General features: G+C 46.0%; 1 protein-coding gene across 6 annotated transcripts in view; it reads right to left on the minus strand.

Annotated features, from left to right (window-relative positions):
• qkia (QKI, KH domain containing, RNA binding a) overlaps positions 1–24,512 on the minus strand; it is a 69,295-nt gene extending 44,783 nt beyond the window's left edge. For all 6 annotated transcript variants that reach the window (XR_012964232.1, XR_012964231.1, XM_076157601.1 and 3 more), the window contains exons 1-2: positions 24,075–24,512; positions 3,570–3,712 (exon numbers count right to left, since the gene is read on the minus strand). Coding sequence is in view for 4 of the 6 variants with exons in the window: in XM_076157601.1 (XP_076013716.1) it covers positions 3,570–3,712; positions 24,075–24,219 (288 nt within the window). In the remaining 2 variants the exon portion in view is untranslated. The remainder of the gene's footprint in view (positions 1–3,569; positions 3,713–24,074) is intronic.
• Between the last annotated feature and the right edge of the window lie 696 nt (positions 24,513–25,208).

The raw sequence follows: 25,208 nt of genomic DNA on the forward strand, positions 1-25,208 counted from the left end.
TCTTAGTTTGGATGCCATTTTTGAAGAAAATATGCTGAATTACCTTCATTATTGAATGCACCTACATCAGTGGATAAGCTCCACATCCCATATCTCCATGAGAAATGCATTCAAAATTGCATTTACAGTACAAGCACTATGCCGTGATATAATTCATTATCTGGCTAACCTGTCAGTCAGGCTCTCAATTTCGACCGCATCATCCCTCCTTAGATTTGAGTATATACACACACATACGCACATGGGTCACATGGGCCAGCACACATAGGAACACACCTAAGGGAATTGGAGTAGAGGCGTGCTGGCAAAGCAAGTTATTTTGGTAGAAGTGACATGCTGCTCTGCATCCGGGCACCAGGACAATCTAATTATCTCCTGGTGAAAGCAGAGCAGGGGACGTGCGGGGAGGGACAGAGTGAACCGAGTCGCGTGATTTCCGCTTGAGGCTGTGGTGGGTGAAGGTAAGCGGAGGTCATGTTTCTAAATTCAAGAGACGACTGACAGATGACAAGACGAATCAAGAGAAAAGACGGCAGAAGTGGAATGAAGGATGACACGGCTTCCGAGGCAGTGCAGACTCTAGCCACCTCCGTTTCTTGGGAGAACCACGTATTGCATCAGCCAGGCGCACACAGACACACACACACAGACACACACGCTTTGGTTGGGGGGAATCTGGGAAATCAGATGGAAATGTGAGAGGGGGGGAATATTCCCCGGTCTAATAATCATCATTAGAGTTTCCTCTCCTTTTAGTGCTGGTCAGTTGGGGATAGGAAGTGACATTCTTCTTCCCTCCGTCATTTATTCCCCCTCTCCCTTTTCACTCTGATCCTGCTTTATCTCCGGCCTCAACCCTCTATTGAACGATTCCACACTTTCCCCTGAGTGAATCTGGAGACACTGCAGCTCATCCCGTGTAAAGACAGCTGCCAAACCGTGAATCACAGAGACATGCCGAGTCCTGGATGAATACAGTTGAACAGACAATAAAAGTTTTATTCACGTTCCTAGTGCATCAGTAAAGTGATCAAACTCCCCGTCAGTCTCTCTGCCTCTCTTTGACTAGTATTAAACAAATTTGGAAAGGGAGATTCCTGGTGTTGCATACTATGTAGTTGCAGCGTTTCCTTGTCTGACTACAGAGCAGGGACGTTAGTTGGAGTAATATCAAATGTCATTCATGGACTTTTGATGTTCTACCATGAAAAATGGCAGAATAATTTTGCAGATGAAGACATAACTGGACGTCGGCATTCAACCTTGGACTTGCGTACAAAGCACGAAAAGGATGCTTTGGTAGGTTTATCACCATTTAGCACAGCTTTACTTATACACTCCTGTTTAGCAGTACAGTAGCAGGTACATTTGCTGGAAAGGTAAATGGCAAGACATGGAGAAATAATTCCATTTAGACCTGCCAGAGATTTCCCCTGGTTCCAATCACCACAGCTATATATAACAAAGCTATTTGGCCTTTTTTCTATTCTATTCCAGACTTAATGACCAAGCTTGGCCATTAAGGATGATGTGCATGTGTGAACCAAAATAGATTGAGAAAATGTCCACGTGGAATTTGCGTCACTTTTGTGTAACAATGTTTCTGTATTTGTAGGTGAGTTGATATGTGTGCGTATTTGCATTTGTGAGTCATCTTGGCCACCAGGGGGAAGCCTAATTAATTTAGCAGCTTTCAGGCTGCTCTGGTGTTACAGCCTGGCTCCACAGAGCAAGGGGAGCAAGGGTCACCTCAGGATGTCAACACATTTAATAGTGTGTGTGTGTTTGTTACATATTCATATTAAGAAATACACAAAAATAGACCGAAGGAAAAAATCTGGTAATCATTAATAGGATTGTGAAGCTAGAGGTGAGGGTGCTTCAGCTGGTGTCCAGAGACTGGGCTGGGCCCTCAGCTGTGTCCAGAGACTGGGCTGGGCCCTCAGCTGTGTCCAGAGACTGGGCTGGGCCCTCAGCTCGGAGGGTGTAAGAGCTAAGCTGATTCCATCCGCTCCCTGGTGCCTTTTATAAATTCTGTCAGGGGGAAAATGCACTCCACGCCTGGCTGGGCCTTTCTCCTGCGCTACGCTGTCTCTTCACCTTTGTCTCCTCTCATCCTCTCTGCAAGCAGCTGGGATTATGAAAATAACTTTTGTTTCTTAAGATGTGACAACCACTCATGTGTGTTTTAAAGATTATAATGAGGACGAGAAAATGAAACACCGCCTGTAGAAAAACCTTAAATAAACCAACAAACAAGCACGCACCGTGGAGCTGAACATTTAATAGACACTTTCCAACTCTAGCATTAACTATCACAAACAAACCTCAATATGGTTCTTTCTGTGTTTCACCTAATCAAAGCAGACTGCCTAGCATCAGCTCATGAGCATCATCTCTTAATCTGAATTCCTCTTAATAAACCTTCCTTTCCATATCAATATGGAGAGGCAGTTTTAATGAAGCACCTCTCTCTCTCCACACTAATCCACCAAGGTTGGCCAGTAAGCACACAGCCTAACTTGCCAAATTTAGCTTTCGTGGTAGTGTATTAATAACATGGTACACACGCTAGGCAATAGTAAACACAGTGACAATATAGTACAGTTAGAGGAAAATGTGTGTTTATCAACCAGACGACGGAAAGCGGTAGTAATGCAGAAGGAAGACTAGGCAGGGCAAAATGGAGAATGAGCTAGTCATCAGTCCGGACAGATAACTGCAACATCAGCAGCTGTCATTCCTGTTATGACACCACACAGACACAAGGCCAAAGGCAAAGACCAAGAGTGTGTGTGCGTGTCTGAGTATAAAGGCTTCAGACGATTTAGGATTTCTGGATGATTTATCCGTCAATACTTGTTTCACTTCAGCAATCAAACTTTAAAAGGAAGCACAAAGAACACATTTCTATACACACACAGACAACACAAAGCGCACATTCCTATACACACACACACACACACAGACAACACTGTCTATTGCTTAGTATTTGTTGACAACTGTCAAACACTGAAATGAACACCTAATACGGTATTGAATCCAAAATGAGCGGGCATGATGGTTTGTGTGGCACAATTTCAAACAAGCAAAAGCGTAAAATAATCTATCACACTGTAATCAATCCACGCTGACAGTGAAAATGCCACCTGGTTTAAAGATGCGTGTCCATTTGTGAATGATGCAATGTTCCTGGATATTACTGCAATAACAAAAGGCATCATCTTCTTTTGGTACAGGATGGCACACGCGGCATGTGACTAAAGTGGGACTCAAACTAATGCACTGTATGCTTTAGTGACAACAATAAAACACAGAACAAGAGTCAAATTAACTCAGTGATAAATCTGATGTACATTATTTCTTTGTATTTATTTTGCATGTTTTCTGTGTGTGTGTGTGTGTGTGTTTTTGGGCCAACAGACATTACTTGTGGCCTGAGAGCAGTGTAAATATTAGTCCAACTATGAAAGGCAAATGCAACACCATTACAAGCAATGTGATGCATCTGTGGTGGTGGGAGAGGCGAGGTGTGTGTGTGTGTCAGTGTGTGGGTGTGTGTTTCTTACGTCGGGGTATTCTTTAACAGGCACAAAGAGTTTCTCCTGCAGGTGGACGATGGGTCCGATAGCCTCCGGCAGCTCCAGCGGATGTCTGTCCACAAGGCCATTCACTGAGTCGCTGTACATGTCTTTACGCACTCTGTTGATCTCTGAAACACAATAAGCAGACGTGTGCACAATGTGGTGAGCAATTCAGGACCAGGACAAGTGAGCAGATATCCGTCAATGTCGACACATTGATTTGAAAGTCGGTGCTGATCTCGGAATGGTAACACAGAGGAAATTTAGGTAGAAATTGCTTCAAATTACAGTCGGAACATTTAAACTTCTTTGTCAAATCTGCTGAAATCCAGGCTGTGAGGGGGAAGAGGGAGTTTCCCCACACGATTCCACCCACTCAACAATCTTGCAGACTGCTGCTTTAACACAAAAACACACTGCCTGCGTGTGTACAAATGAATCAAAGCCGAGGATGGATTATTCATTTCACTTCCGTTTGCCATTTTCTGAAATAACTCTGCACTTATTTTCAAATTCATCCAACCTATTTTTTACTTTGATGTGCAAATGCAAACATCACCAATTCTTACATTGCGGAGCTCAATTAAGGTTTTATGAATGAGCGTTTGCATACGAGTCGGTGTACATCATAAGAGTCTGTAGTAGTAAGGCAACCCTTCATCCCTCACTGCCTGCTGCTCCCCAGTGGCTGCTCTAATATAGAGCGTCTGTATGAGCGCCGGGGCAGGTGCGGAGACCAAACGCGGCGAATCGCTCGGGCTCAGGTACACGTCTTCAGACCTGATCCCACTGTCAGATAAAACTAATGGACCCCTCTCTCCCGCCCGCGCAAAAACACGCGCAGCTTCCGCTCCAAACACACGTACACACACATGCGCACACCAGTTCACCCCTTAATCACGCGGATCCCCTATGCTCCCTCACTCAGACATCACACACCAGAGGAATGCGATACCGAGGGGGTGGAGAAAAGGTGTTCATTCATACTGCCCATTGTGAGTGTGTGTATGTAAATATATCACATTGGGATGAGGATCGACAGCTGCGGTTGTAACACCCTTCCTTAGAGGACGGACACACACACACGTTACGCTGTGTGTGCATGTGTGTGGTATTTGTCTTTGTAGTTGGGCAGTAATCCCCCCTCTCCTGGAGATTATGAGCAGTTGTCAGCTCTATTTTAACTCTGGCTGGGAAACTTGACACTCCAGTAGTTACTCTGACCTCACGACCCTACGGTGCAACACGTTTAGGAGGGTCAAACTGATATAATTACATTTTCACTGTGGTTGTAAATGTTCAAGTTAGAAAATAGAGTAAAAAATGACAAGATACTGAAACCACGGTGGATTAAGGCAGATAACTGTCTCAGCAGGGATTTCCTGTTTAACAGGATAAAATGTTCTCTCACGGTCCAATGATGACAGATTGACAACTTGGTGCTCATGAACGCTGACGAACATGCATACACACACACACACACACAGACATCTGGCCTGGAGCGGTGTGGAAACACCTGTGGGACCCGGCAGGAACGTACAAACAAGACGAGGGATTCAGACCGAGCCGCTCGTATCCAAAACCACATGACCTCATCGCCCAGATACTCCCAGTCCGCCTTCAAACTGTATGAATTCATCCTCACGGCGTGGAGCCCAGAGGACAGATTACATCAGGCCCCACCAACTCCAGCGACTTGGCCACGTGCAAGCTTTCTGGATGAACAGAGGCTTGGCAGGGACACGCCACACAGGGATGAGATCAGGGATGGTGCAAAGACGGCGCCGGAAAACCGAATAAGTTACACATGAGTGTGTGCGTGTGTGTTGGAACGGGCAGAGAGCTTGATAATCTGGAGCGTGATGTCTCTGCGAAAGTCGGTACGCAAGTCCAGAAACATGAAGCTCACACAGGCAACACTAAAGGCCTTATTGTTAACTGAATTGCAGCTTTTACTATCAAAGTTATAACCTACAACAGCTCCCTTCTCCTCTCCGACCAACATTAAAAACACTCCGGTTATTTAACAGACCACCGGTGGGCTAAGCATCTGTGCAGGAGCTATCCGTGTAGGGTTAAGTAGCATCAAAGGGCTATAGGTTAAAAAAATACACAAATACAAAATCACCACAGGGCGCCTCGTTTACAGAGGAGGAAGACACACCAAGACCCACGCAACCAATTATTTATCCTTCAGATGACGACGGAGTGAAAAACGGAGTGTGCATGCATGACAATACCAACCCCCACCCCTCCAATTCTATTTCCTCTTGCTGAAATGCCACATTAACATAAGGGGGCTGTGCTGGGCCATCAGCGGAGTCGTGCAGCATTTGACAACCACTAATTTCGGTGCGGCAAGTCTATTCTGAAGCGCGGCATTCACCTAAAAATTACCCCCTGCCTTGCTCGACTGACAAAATCATTTGTCTAGCTGTCCACCTCGGCAGAAAAGACCGATTCTGTGTGAAAGACACAAGAGAGGGCGGCTGAGAGTCACTTCCACTTCACAATGGAGTAAAGCAGAAAACTGTGTGTGTGTGTGTGTGTGTGTGTGTGTGTGTGTGTGTGTGTGTCAGAAGGATCCACCGCCGTCAGGCTAACATCGGACAGGTGTAAAGTTTGGAGTGTGTGTTGCATGTTAAAGAGTGAAGTGCGGCTGCGTGGGCGGTAACAGATCCCGTTACTCCCTCCTCAGGCATCTCTCGGCTCATGGCGAGTGCGTCATCCTTGACCGGACTGTGCAAACTGGACGCGGGGGCTCGCGCATTGGAAGAGCCCGTGCCTCCCTTTAGCTTTTGTACCCAGCTGCCTGATAAGAACTAACAAGAACAGAAACTTTGAGAGGAGAGTGGAAGAAGTAATTAACAGAAGGCGAATACCGCATAAAAAAAACACTGCTGAGAAAGAAGAATGTAGTTTCTCGACTCCCAAAGGTCTCTGCTGCTTCCGTGTAAGTTAAAACGCATTTCCATTTCATCCTTGCCCTCTTTTCGTCCGTCTCAAATTATGCACTTTTCTTCTGCAATTGCCGACGAAGAAAGAAAATGTCACAGCGTGTGGCTGCAGACCCATCTGCCCTTTGCGAGTTCAGATAAAGGGAAGATTTCTACTCATCTCCTTTGTCATCTCGGCTAAGGGGAATGACGGGTACCCCAAGGGCCGTGTGTGCGAGCTGAGAATGGAATGAAGTGTATTTTGAGCGGCAGTGGACTGAGGGATATGGGAGAGGAACTGGATGTAGGTTGACCGTCGAGTGTGAGTAGCTAAGAGGCCTCATCAGGTTGCACCATTAAAGAGAGACGACAAGAATTAGACAACTGGAAAGGAACTTGTTTGGACGGTTGGCGCTTCTTTGTTTTTTTTGATACAACAGTCAAGCAAATACTTCAAGGCCCAAACAGCTTTAAAACCAAATTCAATCCTCTATACGCCTTGTGGTGATTTAGGATGTACGACGGTTGTCAAAAACTGTAAAATGTGTTCATCTACATACAGTATTTAGCCACTGTGAGCAGAGCACTCGTTTTTACAGTTTTAGTTTATTTAACATGACCGATACCTAAATAATCTTGGAGTATCTCAAGAGAGGTTTGAGTGGAGGAGAGGCACGAGATGTAGTAATATCTAAATGAGGTAAAATATATTTAGAGGGTTGCAGGCCGCACGCACGCACGCGCAGCACGAGGACAAACTTGTGGAATGGAGAAGAGGAGCGATCCGAGGTGGGGAGCACAGAGGTTGTAAAGACTGGAGACGTCCAGAAGAAGGCCGTGTAATTGGGTTTAGCGTTGACAAAGATCATTCACACCTCCACCGCCACAGAACAGGAAGGAGTCTATTAAGAGGCCGAAAATGGACGCGCTCAGTGAATGCTTTGTCGTCGACACAAAGTACCCTCTGGACAGCAGCGCGCAAACGCCTGTATGCCTTTTGAGCGTGTGTGCGTGTGGAGAATGAGAGAGTGGGAGGGCAAGAGAAATGTAATGGGTGAGTAATCAGCGTGATCAGCTTTGCCTGGGGAAAGCAGCTTTAGATACCTTGTGATGCCTGGTATTAGGCCTGTAATACCTGGCACCTGAAACAGATTGAGTGCAGCGCCTATTAATCTTAAACCAAAATGTTCAAAAAAGCGTGACTCAGCAGAGCGAGCGAGTCCCTCCAGAATCACCCCACCTGTACACTCAAATTATTTAAACACATGAAGGGGAATAAACGCAATGGGGAGCCAAGGTAAATATAGACATAAATATGCCGTGGTGTTATCTGCGACGGCCATCGCAGCGAAACAAGACTCGGGTGAAGAAACGAGCCTTTACACTTTAAAGCCGCGCACTTGAGCAATCGCAATGCGTGGGCAACTGTTGCGAGTCAAAGGATTTGGGGCGTTTTAATGCATTCCTGCCCTTTATTCACGGCACAGACGACTTTATCCAAGACAACACTCCACTCCGACGGGGTTTGGCAGGCCAAGCGTATGAAAGGCGGCGATTTCGGTGGAGCCAGAGGAGCGGGGGTATAGTGTGTGTTGGTAGGGGCGACTGAGCCATGAAAACATATGCAATTCTCGGGCTTATCGTCAACTCACAGCTGCTTTTGCTTCCCGTCCCTCTTCACAAGGATAAAAAGAAAAGAAGTTTGCTCACGCTTGTGTCTTATTTTTTCGTTCCTAATCTTCAATTTAACAGTGGGCCTACTCTGCACATTACTTTGATATTCATGCAAAAAATATTCCTGTGACGTTAATGAGTATGCTGCCGTATCAGCCTAGTTAAGGGTAGCAGAAGTATTCCATCTCTTACTGGGAAAATATCAACGTTGTCCCTGAAACTACATCAGTGTTGATTTTATTTTTTTATAAGACGGTGTTAATGTTGTCAAAACTTCTAAATACTTCTGAAAAATGCATCTTAGCTTTGCCCCACAGTGACACAACAACACAGTTCACATAATGTGAATACAAGCCTGGCTCCCCGCTCAGGCTGAGGGCTCTAAACAGCTCTAGACGGTTTAGCCAAAAAAAAAGAGAGATTTATGTTGTGTGTGAGGGGATTCTCCTGAAGCACCATGGGTAAAAGCTCCGGCTTCGGGACTTAAAGGAGGTGCCACTAAAGAAACATCTGACAACAAGCGGTTAACCCTGCTGGTGGAGCAACGGACACGTTTACATCCAGACAAACTTCTGCACCGAGAGGAGCAAGTTCCATTGTCTGAGCGTTAGTAGTGAAGAGAAGGTGTATGAGTGAGAACGTGTACGTCCTGGCACAAACTAAAGCACATACACCAGACTAAATTTTAAGAACACCCACACACACACACACACACACGTACCCAAACTGAGAACTAATGAGCTTGTGTGTTTGCAGGCAAGGCTCTCCTGAGAGAACGAACGCGCAGAAATAACACTCAGAGAAGAAGGGGGAGGTAAACTGCCTTAGAGAAAAGCTGCTAAGCAAACACTGCAGGAAACGGTGCTGCACTTCTTAAGGCTCACCTAACTCACCGCCGCCTCGTATGCAATCTGATTATGAGGAGATGAGAAACAAAGATCACACCCAGCTGCTCTTTCATTTCACCCCCGACTCCCTTCGACTTGTGCTGGTTGAGAAATCTCACCGCGATGATTGACAGCTTAGGAAACCAGCGCTGCCACAGTTGCCTGCACAAGGCCGACATGAATGAGGATATTCCCTCTCCTCGCCTCAAACACGGATAAACTCCATATTGTTACAACTACAGAGGCTTCAACTTTGTAGTACAAAACATTGCACGCTGTACGTTAACATACCTTTAGATTAAGTTAAGCAAAACGGTGAAAGTTCGGTGAGAATTCGAAATCAGCATTCTACATCTGGCCTAATCAGATCATCGTCACATCATGGCCATTGAGAAGGCGGAGTCATAGTTTACCTCTGCCGTCATTACGGCTGAACCCCTGAGTATATGTTTGCTAAAAGCAGAATGTGTAGGTGTGGCGATGGCCCAGAGCTGCAATCAACAAAGCCATTAATCATAACAAGTGGTGAATGCAGTTTTTCTGGGGTCTGTCATCGTGACTGTGCCCAGGAATGGGAGGAAGTGCCAACATGACTGTGGCTATATGAGGCTGCTGGCAGCTCTGGTGACGGTGCGCTATAGAAACATGTCATAGCACATTAGCGTGGTGATTAAATGAAGCAAATAAGACAAGGGGAGGACGCAGTGGGAACAGGGAGCGGAGGGGAGAGACAGCCAGAGAGGATGAAGGGACAGGGAGAATGCTCGGCTTAGGGATCCGACATAAAAAAAAAAAAGATGTTCCGGTCCATAAAAAAATTGTAGTGCAACAACAGAACAACACTATGATTTTCTTGAAAAATACATTTGGAAAAAGCAGCGTCTTACATTTGAGGACAAGACACTTCAAGACAAGATGGCTCTTAGAAAACAACAGTGAAATCTCTTGACAAGCAAAGTGCCAAGACCGACAGATGGAGCTACACGGACCATTTTGGAAAACACGTAGGCCAAGTTAACCAAGACTTGAGAAGGGGCGCTGGTGCCAATTTTAGGATCAATAAAGCAGACTCATCTAATGACTGATATGTGGCAAGGAAATTCAGTGTCATAGAAGTTTGTGTTAGAAGAGTGCCAAACAAGGAGGCAATCCTTCAATCGCCCCAAAAATCACCGTTGCTATGGGATCAAGAAAGCATGCGAAATAAGTAACAGGGAAAGAAAAATAGAGAAGTATTCCTCAGCAAATCTGGTATTAAGCTAAAATGTCTTGAAGTTGCCACAGAGCGGAATCCACTACATTGCATAGACACGTTCAAATATGGCATTTTTAGTGACAAGAAATATGTCGTCTCAGGCCAATCTGAATGTTTTGTCGTTATCCCAAAAACAGGTGTTGCAGAAACCTAGACAATGGCTTAACCTGGTTTATCTGGTATTTCCTGTCCCATAAGGAGTGAGGTAATGGCCCAGGGACCACAGCAAGGATCAAGCACTGTAATTACTGTTAAAATTTATATTTGCACTGTGGTAGACTAACATCTTACCATGCTTAACTGGGAAGAGACAATTTCCATATAGGATTATAAAACTGTGCTGGAATTTGGCAGACAAAAACAGTTTGAAATTGATCCCGAGAGGCATGTGATAGTCAACAGCCAATCAGCAAACTCTGCCTGAAATATCCGATTATAAAAATACACAGTTCCAGTGAAATTGTACTTTTCCACCTTACATTACCGTGCCATCTCAGCCTGAGCTCTACAGTGAAACGAATGATTCCGACGGTGTATCTGCAGAGCTATTAAGACCTCAGCCTAAAATTAGAACGAGGGATCATCACATTTGATGATGTGGAACTGCTTTATGGGGCTGTGTGCTGGCGGGGGGGCACGCTGGCAGCTCAATGAGCCATAGGAGTGCCAGTACCGTGTACTCAGTGGGGTCTACCATAGAGTGAGGTGAAAGTGGCAGGGAGGGCTAGTTCAATGCTGAACCATAATGGCTTACTCTTAATGGCTGCCGCAAGGGGCCAACGTTCATTACTCTCTGCGTGGGGGGACTTCAGACAGAATCCTGGGGTGAAAATTGTGAGTGCGTGCACACTCCTACACACTTACACTTGAGGGAGGCACCCCAGCATGAGTGCACAAGCTGGAAAGATACAAAAACGGTTTTCTCGCTCTCGCACACATACACACAGATGCCATTAGAGAGCAAGGTGTGGAAGCTAGTCGGATGCTGAATGCTCTTTAGATTAGCTTAAAAAAAAATTGCAAATCTTCCAGCTACAGCAAATACAACCGACTGCAGCACAGCAAAAGCTGGAGCGCTGGGCTAAGATGTTCTCTCTCCTCAGTTGACCTTTCAAAGTAGCCCTATACCACAGCTCGGCTGAAACAGCTACCCTGATGCACGCAAATGCAGACTCAGGCGCCTTCTCAAATACCAAGCAAAAGATGGGCGATTTTACTGCTGCTTTTACCATCTAAAGCGGCAGCGATATGTAGCGTTAAATTGGAAGCCACAGCAATAGTCATTTAACAGACTGGCTTCAAGAGAAAAGCCCCATAAGCTGAAAATGGCTTCACAAATTTGAGAGGATATACTGGGTCGGGAATAAAGGGACTACTCAGACACAAAAACAGCTACATCACCGATAGGAAGCAAACCTTTTAATTCCATCAGATGACGCCAGTGTCTGTGTGAACAAAACGCTGCAGCTAAAAAGGTATGCACAGTTCTGACTAGCTTAGTCAAAAGGGGCGGATTAATTAGTATGAAAACCAACACACGCGCAGGGAATGCATGCAAACAGCCAAACAGATTGTGGGTTCTTCTGCATCTCAGGGGAACTAATTTCACAGACTTTACCTGCCAGTGAAATCAAGAAAAAGGAAAGTGAGACTTGAGCGCCGCTGTGCTGTGCAATGCTAATCAAGAATCAATTTCTTTTTTGCTTTGTTCTAACCAATTGCTGTGCTGTTCAATGTGAAATATGGCCCTGGGCATACTTGTACAACCTGGCAGCCCATAACAATGGAGGGGATGCTATGTAAAATGGAGCACAGGATGCATGCTGTGAGCTAAACAAGATGTGAGAATATGAGATAAGGAATGGGAAGAATAACAGGATGAAGAGTCAGGATGCATGCTGATGGAGTGCGGGTGTGATTGCGTGTGTGTTTGGTTGATTGCAACAGTAGTCCATGGCCATGTTTTGTTTTGCCGTCATCCTGGTACCATGTACTGAGGCTTATGGGATGTCTTTCCTCTGCCCACTATAACAAGAGCTAGGAACTGTCACTAGGCAGGCCTGCTCTGTTTGTTTGTCGGTGTGTGTGCACATCTTGCATCTATTTGTTGTAGCAGTAGATCTGAAACTGGGACAATATTCATCTGATCTAAAATTGTTGACCGCTGCTCATTATTTAAACACACATCTCCCACCCACGGCTCCCCTTCTCTGTTATGCAACAATGGCAGGAAAGGTCCAGCTGTCAGAAGAGGAAACGAGAGGAAGGAAAGACTCTGTCAATGTGACTGGGGAAGATAACATGCACTGTGCTTCCTGTCCCACCCTTGTAACCAAGGAGACCGCACTGCTCGCAGCCAATGAGAAAGAGGATGGGGAGGGAGAATAAATCTTCAGACTCCTCACCATCAGCATGAGAAAGAGATATTCAACTTGATGTCCCTGTGTGATCTGCCTCGTCTTTGTCCTCGAGGACAAAGGGATCTTTTGCCAATGCTACGGTAATGCTTTGGTGTGACTTTACAGAAAATGCAATGGTTAATATTAACATGAAGACCATGGTGCCCAATGCAGTTATGTTGGCAAATAGGAGCACAGAAAGCAGATATGACAGGGGCCGCAATTCAACTGCTAAGCTCAAGTGCTTCACTCTACAGTGAGTGAAGGAGCAGATGGGAGCATCAGGGGTTTGCCAGACCTGCAGTATTGAGGGTGCCATGTTTAACGACAGATAACAAAAAAATCCCTATTTATTTTATGTGTTGAGGAAGTTGAGGGAGTGAGAGAATGTGGAACAACCGCATTCCTCTACTTCTCATTATCAGGGAATGAGGTCACTGATGACAGCGAGGAAGCTAAGATGCCCACAAAGCGGATAGAAGAAGAACAGAGAGACCACTGCCTGCAACAATGTTATGTCAGCACTTAAAATCGTGAATTCTGCTTTTGGAGAGAGGAGACAGCCACAGTTTCATCAACTGCACACTGGGCTACGACACGAGAACGACCTCAGATATGAACCAACACGTTACATGAAAGGTGCACACGTATCTTTATGTAAGGAGTTGTTTTGTTCCAGGGCACAGGGCCTGCTGGGGCCTGTAGCTGCAATCGTATTTACCGGCCCAACAGCCACTCTGTCGCCGTTTCTGGGTGTGACAACACACGCACTCACATCACAGGTGATGTGTCTTTGTGCCTGCTCTCCATTGTCTTTACAGACTTACTTGCCATCTGTCCATTATTGTCAAACATTATGAATGTGACACGCAACAATGTGTTGCAATATATTACATTATATCATATTCAGACAGATATGCTTGGTCCACTGCCAGAACTTGCCTGAACTGTCGAAAGTGATCTGGGCCAAGTGTGCAAGGATGGGCTGTATGTATGTATTCCTAGTTCTATGTCAAACTACTACAAACTTATTCTCTATGAAGAATGAACACTTCTGACACACTTCAAGATGCTGAAGAAGTCTCTCTGTGCCTGCACTTCTAAATAGTGTGGTCGTTTGAAGGAGAGACAATGACTTGCAGAGGCCCCTTTCTGCCTGTGGATCAGAGGAGCTGCTGTTTGGGGGTGTGTGTTTGTTTTGTCTGGGTGTCTGGTGTTGAAGATCGCCGCGTTGATCTGTTTTGTCTGCCTGGTCATATTGAATGTACCATTCAGAGCTGCACTGGGTCAAAATGTGACCGACAAAGGAGGAGACGGATAAGAGAGAGATAGAGGCCTTCTCATTGACTCAGCTGCCATTAACCAAGCTTCCGCTATCCTCAAGCATTTAACCACTGATCTGCCAAAAAGTTCTTCCCAAATCTGGACGCACGTATACATGCACAAATGATTACCGGCAGCATGTGCAGGCATGTTGCTCTCCACCAACATTCAAGTCGGTAAAAGATTGCGCAAATAATCGAATGCATACTGTGGTCCTAAGTGTGGAGAGCTACGCTGATGCAAACCGACAGAGCGCGTTGCAGGCCTTTAATGTCACCACTGGTCCTCACATGAAAGAGGCAATGTAGCCCCGAGGCTGGAATTTTTGTCACACATACTCACACACAAGTAGAGAGGGAAGCTGTGACAGAAAAAATAATGAAAGAAGAAAGGGAAACATAACTGGGTGAGGGGGGGGGACAGGGAGCAAGCAGGAGGGAAGAAAAAGACTGGTGGAATGGGAGCAGGAGATGAGAGAATAAACAGAAAGACAAAAGGGAAAAAGAGGGCGACAGACGCTGTAGATTCACTCTGCCAAAATAAATGGGTAAAAAGACAAAGCCAGGAAAAATGAGTCATTCCCATGGGAGAACAGATACTGATTCTCTTCAGTGGAAAACACTGACAACGATGGAGCGCTCCCCCTGCAGAGCAGTGTAATATCCATCACCTCTACAAAACGGGTGGCAGCATAACATAAAGATGAGAGGAGTACTACATGTGCATGTTTGAGTAAGAAAAGGGAGACGGTCAAATGGAAAGGAAATTGCAGTTGTGTGTTGTGGGGGCAAGAGAGAGAGAGGGGGGGGGGGGCAAAGCTAAAGCTGGGGACTAGTGCATCAAAGGTGGTAGAACTTCCACCACAAACGCAGATACTCAAGGAAAGGAGAGAAAATGAAAAATTTGAGGAGTCGCCGCAAGACAAGTCCATCTCCTGGCAGACTAGTCTTCAGCTTCAGGTGGTAACACCAGCTGGCACATTGGCACCTCACTTATGTCCACACCTGTCTCCCTGCTGTCTCCATCGTCTTCTCCCGGCTGTGTGTCTCCTTCCATATTCCGCCACCGACTCAGAAAATATTCCAGAGGGGAATATCGCTTGCTAGCTTCATTGGATAAGTAATGTTGAAATTCCAACTTGCCAACAATAACTATACAGAAAATAAAAATTCAATAAATCTGGGTGAGAGTCATTCCTTCTCAAACATCTGCGCTGCACTTCAGTGAGCTTGCCCAGACACGTCCTGTGTGAAATTACACACAACATTCGTGCAGGAGAGGCTGTCGTCTTATCCAACACAACAATCACCGCGATCAACACCATGCAACTCTTATGGGAAACATTCCTCTGCAGCAACAGTGCGGCGCAAAGATGACAAGGAGAAAATCAGCACAAAGTGAACAGTATTTAACTTGTTTTTGCCTTGTTTTATGAGTCATGTGGTCCGTCAAATATAGCAGCAGGAAACACTCGACATGGCAGCGACAGAGGGAGCGCTCAGCAGCTACTGTATGTCAGCCAGTCTAATGTTTACAACGCATTGCATCATAAATGTTAGTCTTTTTCATTAAATATCAAATTTCTTGTGTATTGGTATGTCTTTGACAGATAACACCTACTGTATGTGTTTATGTGCATACTTGTGGTCTGACTCTAGGAATGGCCCAGTGTGTCTGGCCCATTGCAACACAAAAAGCCATTGTGTACCAGGAGCCGAAGGGGAGGAAGGCAGAGACAGAGGGGTGTCGTGTGGAGGCGAGGGAGGGGTCAGTGACCTTCCTCATAACCAACCAGATGACCTCATTCACAGCCCCCCCACCTCCCGTTCTTTATCACTCTCACCATCCTCCCCTCGCTCTCGGCGGCCTTGCTCGCCTTTTCGCTTTCAGCGAACACAATCAATCAACTGAGTAGGGATGAGGCACATGCTCACCAACCCTTCCATACACACTGGAAAAACTCCACATTCTTTCCTGCTAGTTATCTATGGGTTTTATGTCAGGTTTTCCTGTGTAACGAATGGCGCTAAAGAGGCTCTTTGTTTAACCAATTAAAGCCTAATCATACAAAACCAGCCATTGTTTCTGCTTTGTAATCTGCTCCAAACCACTGCACTGATAAGGGCAGACAGACTTAAGCCTCACCACAAACAGGCAAGCGGCGACAAACACTAAACAAACATCACAGACTAAACACACTCGCAATTATACAACTCCGACTTCATTCATGCACTACTTCCATCGCTCTAGTTGAGGCGTGTTGTACACCAGCATAAATTATGTGAAGCAAACCATGTTTGACATTATAGCGCAGGACTGCAGGGCAGACGGTCAACATATGAAATATGATTCTTGTTGGGTAGCTTCAGCTTGCATTTAAAAATGTCAGAAATGGTGCAGCAGACAGATTACTGCTGTGTATCATTCCTGCTGGAGGATTGTGCAACATTCAACTTGGAAATGGCCAGAAAGTTTCATCACACCAGGCAGGGAGCAGGTTGTGCGAATCCTCAACCGCTCTGAATGCTTCTCTTCAAAGAAGCATTTCTTAAACGGAAAACCATAAGCAACAACTACTAATGCTACTTGCCCTGCTGCCAAATCAGCAGATCACAGCAGTTACATTTGTTGGTAAAATATTACCATAACCAATATGAGTGGCTACAACTCCTAAATAAGACTGATTCTATTTCCTTTAGTCACATTCCTCATACAGTACATCACCTGATCTGAGGACACAAGCACCAATCATAAGTGCTCACAGAGGGGCAGGGGAGGGGCTCGGGGGTGGGTGGGGGTTAGGGGAGTTGGAAATACCATGAACTTGATCAACTGCCGTGTGGAGTGACTGAGTGTTTTGCCGACATCTTGAACTTGCACAGCAACCCGGAGAACAGTATGCCTCTATGCTTCCAGAAAGCCTTCCAGCGTCAATGCACATTGTGTAAAACCTACAGTCAAATAACAAACTCAGCTCATCACCAAATCCTTTCACAACATGGAAACATGCAGGAGCATTTGGCATTACTTTAAATAATGAGGAAGTATATATTCTGAAAGCATAGTTGCAGTTCAAAAGTCAAAACAGGCTTTAGGTCGTATCACCCTCGACATCACCACTGAATGGTTCAACATGGGATTTGACATGTAATGAATATGTGTACAAATTGGTGGAAACAGCTGAGACTGGTTAAGGCTGGAGCTCACCAACTCCTGCAATCTCAACTTCCATGGCCATTCATAGACCAGAAATAGACATCGAGACATGGGTTAGAGTGATTCTAAAATAGAAGGTTTAAGAAAACACAGGTGGTGTCTGACAATGTCATAAAAAAAGTCATGGAAGCTGTGATTAATCGCCGTGGCATGTTCTAAATGAAAGAAAATGCACAAAAAAATGTCTAGACGTTTAAACAGCAGAGGTTGCTGTGCCTCGCCTTTGACGGTGCTCAAATCAAGCCAAGTTAAAACACACAGTGAGAGTGTGTGTGGGGAAAACAAACACCAGGCTGGAGGTTAAGTGCTCTGACTGTGCTTCTGGTGAAAATTCCTGAGCTGCCTGCCAATGCCTGGTTGCTATTCCTCCTCTGAAAGAGAGAAAATGAATGCAGGAGGGTGGGTGATAGATTGAGCGAGTGAGACAGGGGGAAGCATTCAGCTCATTTTTTTCACCTCCTTTCTGTGAGAGAAAAAAGAGTAAACAATGAGAAATATTGCCATTGTGGAAGGCCTAATTGTTGGACACCATCTCTGTTACGACAGCTCAGAGCCTCGAAAATGTCAGAAAGAGAGCAGGCGAGAAAGGATAAGGGGAACCACTGTGAGCGAGGGGGGTGGGAGAGTTATTTGAAGCAGTCCGAGAATGCAGAAGGGTGGGGCCCCTACTCTCTTTAACAGAGAAATAGTGTGCATTTTCTGTCCATACAAATGCCTGGAGGAGGGACAGGATGAGAGATAAAGTACAGAGCTTTGTCCCAGATAGCTATAATGATGTAATTTAAATTAATCAAAGGAAAGCCCAGAGACAGACCCACCTCTGTGGGAAAGGACTAAGAGGCGCAAACCTCCCTTGTCACAGTGCAAGTAAACAGCTACCGCCGCCTACTCTCTGTGTCTGAAGGAAAAACAAACCTCTGACTCGACCGCTCCGTGGGCTTTTCCTGTCCGGGACAGGCGTGACTTCCCATCGATGTCTTTTGTGAGACACAAAAAGGAGAAAACTTGGCAAACGGATACGCAGCCTGGGTTTAGAGTACAGGGCGGACGTGAAAACAAGTCACCAACGTCAGTGCCAAAGAGCAGTTGTGACATAACGGTTACAACATCTCTTAACACCATCTTCCTCTTTAACCCGGCTAGTCATCATCTGGTAAACACTCAACAGTACCGGACAGAAGCATGACTGTGCCCTGGCGGGAAATACACAGCAAGGTTGCCAGAGGAAAATGTTCTTTGTACATCTGGTTACTTCATAAGACGTTAATTACAAGTTCGCTCCTCAACGAGAAAGTCGTCGAACAGCCAATGGCAATAGAAGGGAAGACACTTTGTTTTGCCGACAGTGAGCCAGATAATCAACCAGGCATTCGGCGGAGGGCAGAGACAGGAGGCCAGGCAGAGGCAGCAGTGATAAGAAGGCCCCAGCACTCGCGGGATTGAGGCCCTAGATAAGCGCCCAGAGCTGTCATCAGATGACTTTATCATAAGGCACCCGGTGGGGGGCGGCTGGAGCAGGGCCAGGGGAACGGCACGGGTCTCGCTCTGGAGCTGGAGCCGGGGAACTGAGGCCCGCATGGGCACTGTGGCGGTGCCGCTGGAAGAAATGGCTGCTAGGCTGAGCGGGGCGGTAAGACAAGCAAGGCGATGCCGGGTCCTACATAACCCCTACGCCTCACCCTGTCAGACTTGTGCCACCACCTAATTTATTACCAGGCAGGAGGAAAGAAAGAGAAATAGGGAGTGTGTGTGGGCAAGAGACACACTCAGCACAAAGACTCCAATTTTGCTTTCCACTGGTGGCGGCAGCTCAGTAAACCAGCTCACAGAATGGCTCTCGGTTAATTAAATTCCAGCTTATAAGTGGTGCTTTGGGAGGGAATGTGGGAGGGGGGAAAAGGGGCAGGGGTGAGGGGAGATATAACAGGTTTCAGCTTGCAACAACTGCCCAGGCTTAACACCCCCCAATTCTCTCTTTCTGTTGGGCTCTATCTGTGCTCGCTCACAAACCTAAGCTGCATTTCACTTTGCGAGCCGCCTTGTTAGTCGCCAAAATTGATTGTAAGTCAAAGGTTAGAGCGCGTCCGGCCCTGTGCCTGGGACCACCAAGGGTCAGCCTACAGCCAGGGAGCAAAGTGCTACCAAAATGCCAGACACAGACAGACAAATAATGAACAGTGCAGAACTATGAGACATCAGCTTTGGGGTCTGAATGCAGACTTCTGCCAGTCTCGCGTTCATCAAAATCGGTTCTCTAGACAGCTGCTCCCTGAGGAGACGTGGCTTCCAGAGGCTTTGCGGTGGACAGCCAACAGTTTGTCCTCCAAATGCTGACTGCTCCCACAGGAATGTCCTGCTAAATAACAGCACAGTGAGACAAACAAGATGACACAAACTGGACAGGTAAAGAGGAGGACGGAGTTGCATGAAGTGCCTCGGGGCCACACACACGCTGCACAACGGAACTTTAAACTATTCACTCCATTACACAAACAAGGCTAAAAATGACTGTTAGAGTGTCCTAGAATAGATGGGTCCGATGAATCAATTTTGTTCCACGAGGACACACTTGCAAAGAAGAGACACTAACAAAATAACAGAAATAAAGATCCTATCCTTCCTCTGTGTTGCGCCGACTTACAGCAGTGCCTGCACTTTGCTGCCAGGCTCCATCTTTGGATGTTATATGAGCCGTCTCCTCCTGCCAACAGAAAATATAGCAATTTGAAGCAGCTTGTTGGGTGGCATGCGGAGCATGGATCGTAAAGAGGGAGAAAAAAAAACTCCATGGCAGGTGTCACCTCGGGGAGACCAACAACTGCAATGCAAAGGGATTTCAAAAGGGCCTGTCGATAGTCCAGAGTGACCTTGAGGGGCGACATGCACAGTGTGGACGCAGCAGGGACGTCCACACATGTGCCCGCCACGCCACAGAAGTAGGATCAGAGCAGTTATCACACGCAAGGCGCTCTTGATGGATGGACAGCTAAGGAACAAAACGTTTCAGTTGTGACAGGTTCTATTTGTTCTATTAAGTCTGACACAAAATGGGCTTTCAACGTTTTCACAATATATTCAAAACTACCAGACCCAACTATTTCTTTATATTCTGTCTCAGGAGACGAGAGAGGCATCTGGTGTTTTTATCTACAAACTCCTTAGGGCCGTCCTTCAGTTTCCCTTTACCTCCTTTTAAATGCACATTGTTATTCTATTAATTCTAAGCAGTCTGGGAATGTCTGTAGCACTGCCTCAGCATCTAAGGCTTCTCAGGTAGCATCTCTCTCCTCGCCACCCACTTGTGGAAAGACAGAACTGACTGAGAGGACTCCTACCCACCGAGAGGTGCGGAGAAGTCTACTCCCAATTCAACAAAAAGCAAACACTAAGATCAAACACAGTTCGCACTGCAGTACCATGTAACAGAACTCTGTCTGGAACCTATCCTGTCTCACTGGAGTCACAGTTGAATGTGTGTTCTTCATCGTCGCTGCAGGCCCTGACCACCATCTAAAAACACTCATAAGTATCTGAACAACTCAATAGAAATAAAACAGAGAGAGCAGGGCTTTTAGAATTGCACCACACATTGCAGTTAAACAACTACAGTACGTATTTACCATTACAGAAGCAGCACAAGGCCAAAGGGAGGGGGTATTTTTCAACACTTTGGTGAATTCACTCTCAAAGCGCTTTATCTTGGGTGGGGTCAGTTCACATTCAGTATGGGGAGTGAGAGCAGGCTGGGCCCGATCGTCAGGCTGAAGCTTCTGCTCTGTCCAAAGAGAAGAGTAAACCAAACAGCCCCTAACAGCAACCAGACAGTTAGACAGGCCTCATCTGCACCGGGGTGGCTTTCATCACACACACATGCAATTTTTGGCAGAGGAGTTAAGTTTGGGCCGGTACTGTGGAAACCCAAGTAAACCCGACTCTTGTGTGGTTTTAGAGGGGGAGACAAAGGCAAGAGGCTGGGAATTTTTGGCGTTCCAACCATGATTTATTATTGCGATAAGGGAAAACATTCCATCTCTCTTTTGTAGATTTCTAAACCTCTAATAACCCAGTTTCATAAAAGAGTGTAAGACGTCAAATCACATGTCAAACTTCCTCTTCTTTTTTTTATAAATCAAAAATCATGCGAGTCCCAGTTTCTTACTTTTGAACGTCATGTCTGAATTCTAAGTATCACCTACAGAAATTCAGTGAACATATCTGAGGTGTTACCGCAGTTGTGTCCCATTTGTACATGAGGTCATCATTTACTGAAGGCATTTGGAGCAATTACATGATTGAAATTAAAGTCTGGTTGGCATTTTTAGTTGGACAATTTACCAACAAAAACGCATCACCTTCTGATGAACTCAAGAACAACCGCAGTCACACGGTGAACTGTGTACTTTCCACAGAACATTCACTCACCAATTAATGCCCAACAGATAGAAGACTCTGTCGGCAAGATTTAACAATTATGAGAAAACCAGGTCACGCCATTCAGACAGTTTTGACAACCAAATCCAACTGATGTGGAAACCCAGTACCAATAAGTGAAACATGCCAAAAAAATCAAACGAATATCTCTAGAACCTAAAGAATAAAATTTCTCTTTATTAACACCGAAACCACGATTACCATGACATTTTGAGGGTCGTGCAGGGTCCAAAGACATGCAATAATAACACCTATGGGGAAAAGGCTTACGTAAGGCTGAAAGATATGTGTGAATTAGGACACAAAAACGTTGTTTCACAGTGAATGCTAGTAAATACTTGTATTCTTATTTATCTAATTTGCTGAGGGGTCACACACAGTGCATGGACGACGCAGCAGGGACACATGGATTGTACATGGTCCTTTTTTTCCCCTAATTGTAAAGAGGACTGCTGGGATGTGGGACTGTGTGGGGGCTGGAAAGCAGCAAAGCAAAGAAGTGGAGGAAAAGAAAACATTCCCGTTTCCTGGCCCTGCCTCTCCCGAAAAACACACCCGCCAAAATATTATGACAACAAGGCATTTGGTTGTAGGTGGGTGAAATCACTTTAGAAATGCCTCCTTTGAGGCTGTGGAGAGGTAAATTCACACTTACTTGCTTTTACCAGCAAACTATTTTGTGTAATAAGGCATCGGGGCAAATACCACCGCCATCACACTCCATATACTGTTTCAACACATCAGAATGCTGCTTAACCGGTTAGATGTTATGCTAAATTCCTGCAACCTACACACTGACATTTAAGTAACAATCCATCCAGGTGGTGAAGCAATAGATTGGAAAACGCTTGTGGCATTTGATAGCGATCTCGTAAGAACATTAGCACCACGATTTTAACTATGAATCTATAAATCTGTACTTTTCTCGGCATTGCCAGGGAGCTGTATTGTCCCTCGGTGATCAGAAGTGGCTGTTTATCAGCTGTGGAGGGAGCGAGAAGATCTATGCCGACCGGTTTGGCAACTACATACTACAGCGTCAACTCATCCAGACACGCAACCGAAACTGCGAAGCAATGCTGCTCATCAGGACGTCGAGTTTAAGAGTCAAAATGAGCGTTTTCACTCGTCAAAAGTGTCTCTCCCGGCCCGGGGACAGTGTGCCAGGGGGCTGTGGCGCTCTCTAGTGTCCCCGGCTCAGTTGCATAAACCTCCCGTCGAACCTTCCGCTTAGACCAGCTGATGTTACTGATACTGTCAACAATAACTGCAAATCCGCCGTATTCACCGGCGCCACTGGTGCTGCTGCCAAACACAACGACAAAAAAGATGAGAAAAAGACACAAACACCGGCGTTAATCTACGTCTGGCCGCTGCCGCCGAACAGAGGCAACGCAGTTTTGGCGGAGCAAAGCGAAATCACTGCAGCAGGGACGCAAACACAACAACCGAGACGTTCGTGCCCTCGAATTGAGATATGTGGCGTAGTAAATCAAAAGAGACGTCAAACCCTCCCGTGACTATTTTAATGAAAAAGTTAGAGCGTTGAATAATCTGCGTAGACCCCCCCCACCCACCCGTGACTCGCTGGCCATTGTTTGGGCAACAAGCAAACACATTCCTCCGTGCTGCTCTCCAGCCTCGGCCGCTGGGCAACAAATGTTAACACAACTACGGGAGCAAAAAAACACAATAAAAGCGATAGTCTACATTTGTGACAGCAATTAAAATGACCATGTGACGCTTTTCATGGCGGTGTTGGGACGGAAAACGGAGCCGAGACCGCGACGTCGGTTCCCTGGAGTTCCACGGAGCACGGAGAGCTTAGTCTCAGCTAGCTTAAAATGTGGCTAACTCGAGCTAAATTGCAGAGGAACATGTGCAGTGAGGCCCCAAATAATTTGAGATTTATAAACGACTTATTTGAAATAAATTCCAAATCTAGAACGCGAACACTTTTAACTTAGAGCAACGTGACGGCAATGTGAAGTTTTAATTTTTCTGAGTCGGCTAAACAAAGTTTTGCGTTTGTTTTTGCAAAGTCCAGTGTTGAACCAAACTCCGGAGACACTCTGACGTCGGCAGAAAACTCGGAATTTCAGTCGATTTCAGCACAACAAACTCACCCAAAAACACTATGTGACATTTTGTTTGCATAACAGCTTTCGCAGCGCGGAAGTTGGACGTCTTTTCGCCGCCTGACACGGTCGCGAATGTCGGGGTTTTCGACGCTAGTGAGCCCGAGCCCCGCTCTGCTGCAGCAGGGACACCCGACCAACGAAGCCCCGCCGACACCGGACTGCGCCGTGGTCACGCTTCCCCCCTTCCCCCTCCCTCCTTCCCCGGTTCTCTGCCATTCGCTCTCTTACCTTCGTCGAGAAGCCTCTCGAGGTGTGTGAAGATGCCGCAGAGATTTGGCAAACTGGTCATGAGTTTCTTCTCGTTTAATAATTGCATCAAATAGTCGGGACTCGGCCTCGGTCGCTCCTTCACTTCGACCTCTCCGACCATCATCTTTGCGGCGAGAGCGGAGAACAAACCACCGCGAAACACAGAATCCTCTTTTGGGAAAAGGAAAAAAACGAAAAAGAAAAAAAAACTTGCGACTCCAATCCCTGGGTTCCCTCCTCCTGGCGGTTAGAAATCTGTGTGAACCCCCTAAATTCTGGTTTGGTTTGTTCTTGTTGTTTGAGTGAAGAGGGGCAAAAAGAAACCGTTATCTCCCTTCCAGAGAGCCGCGCGCTGTACTCTCTTCTATGCCGTGTGCGCTCGGGGACGTTCGCTTACAACACTGTAGGCGCGGAGACTGGGCCACCCTTCTCCACACCCATTGGCCAGAGGGAGTTTTAACGGCACCGAGGGTGGGGGCCAATCAGCGCTCAGATTCGGACAAGAAAGGGCGTCGCAACAAAATGATTGATAGATACCTTGGCCAATAGCGTGCAGGGCGCAGGGAAGGCACAGACTCCTACTTGAAGTCGAAACACAGACTGTCAGATATAACAAATAGCAGCCCATTAACTGATATCTTATCTTGTCTTATCATTCTTATACTGCTATAATTGGAGAACACGTGTGTGTATGTATGTAGGTCAATACAACAAGCACCATTCCTCCAAATTTGCCAGAAACATGGTTAAGGTGTCCGGCCTTTGTACAGGCTGCTTTTCATCTCACATACACTTTTTATTTTACGTTTTACTTGCATTATCAAATGATAGTAGTGGGAGATGGGAGATGTGAATGGAATCTTGCACGATTTCACAGCAGTTAATGACATCATTGACACAAACACAATGAGAACATGAATGAGGTCACAATGTCACAGTTGATAACGATGTCATGAATGATGTCACAGTTAATAATGATGTCACGAATGATGTCTCAGTTGAAAACAACAATATCATGAATGACGAGCATGAGTTGTCAAACACTGTGTGTACGTCAATACAACACACATCATTCTTCCAGTCACCTCCAAACCTGCCTAACACATTGTTCAG

Source organism: Genypterus blacodes, unplaced genomic scaffold (assembly GCF_046128005.1).
Source record: "Genypterus blacodes isolate CSIRO-AG114 ecotype Tasmania unplaced genomic scaffold, CSIRO-AGI_Gbla_v1 ptg000073l_1, whole genome shotgun sequence".
Lineage (NCBI taxonomy): Eukaryota > Metazoa > Chordata > Actinopteri > Ophidiiformes > Ophidiidae > Genypterus > Genypterus blacodes.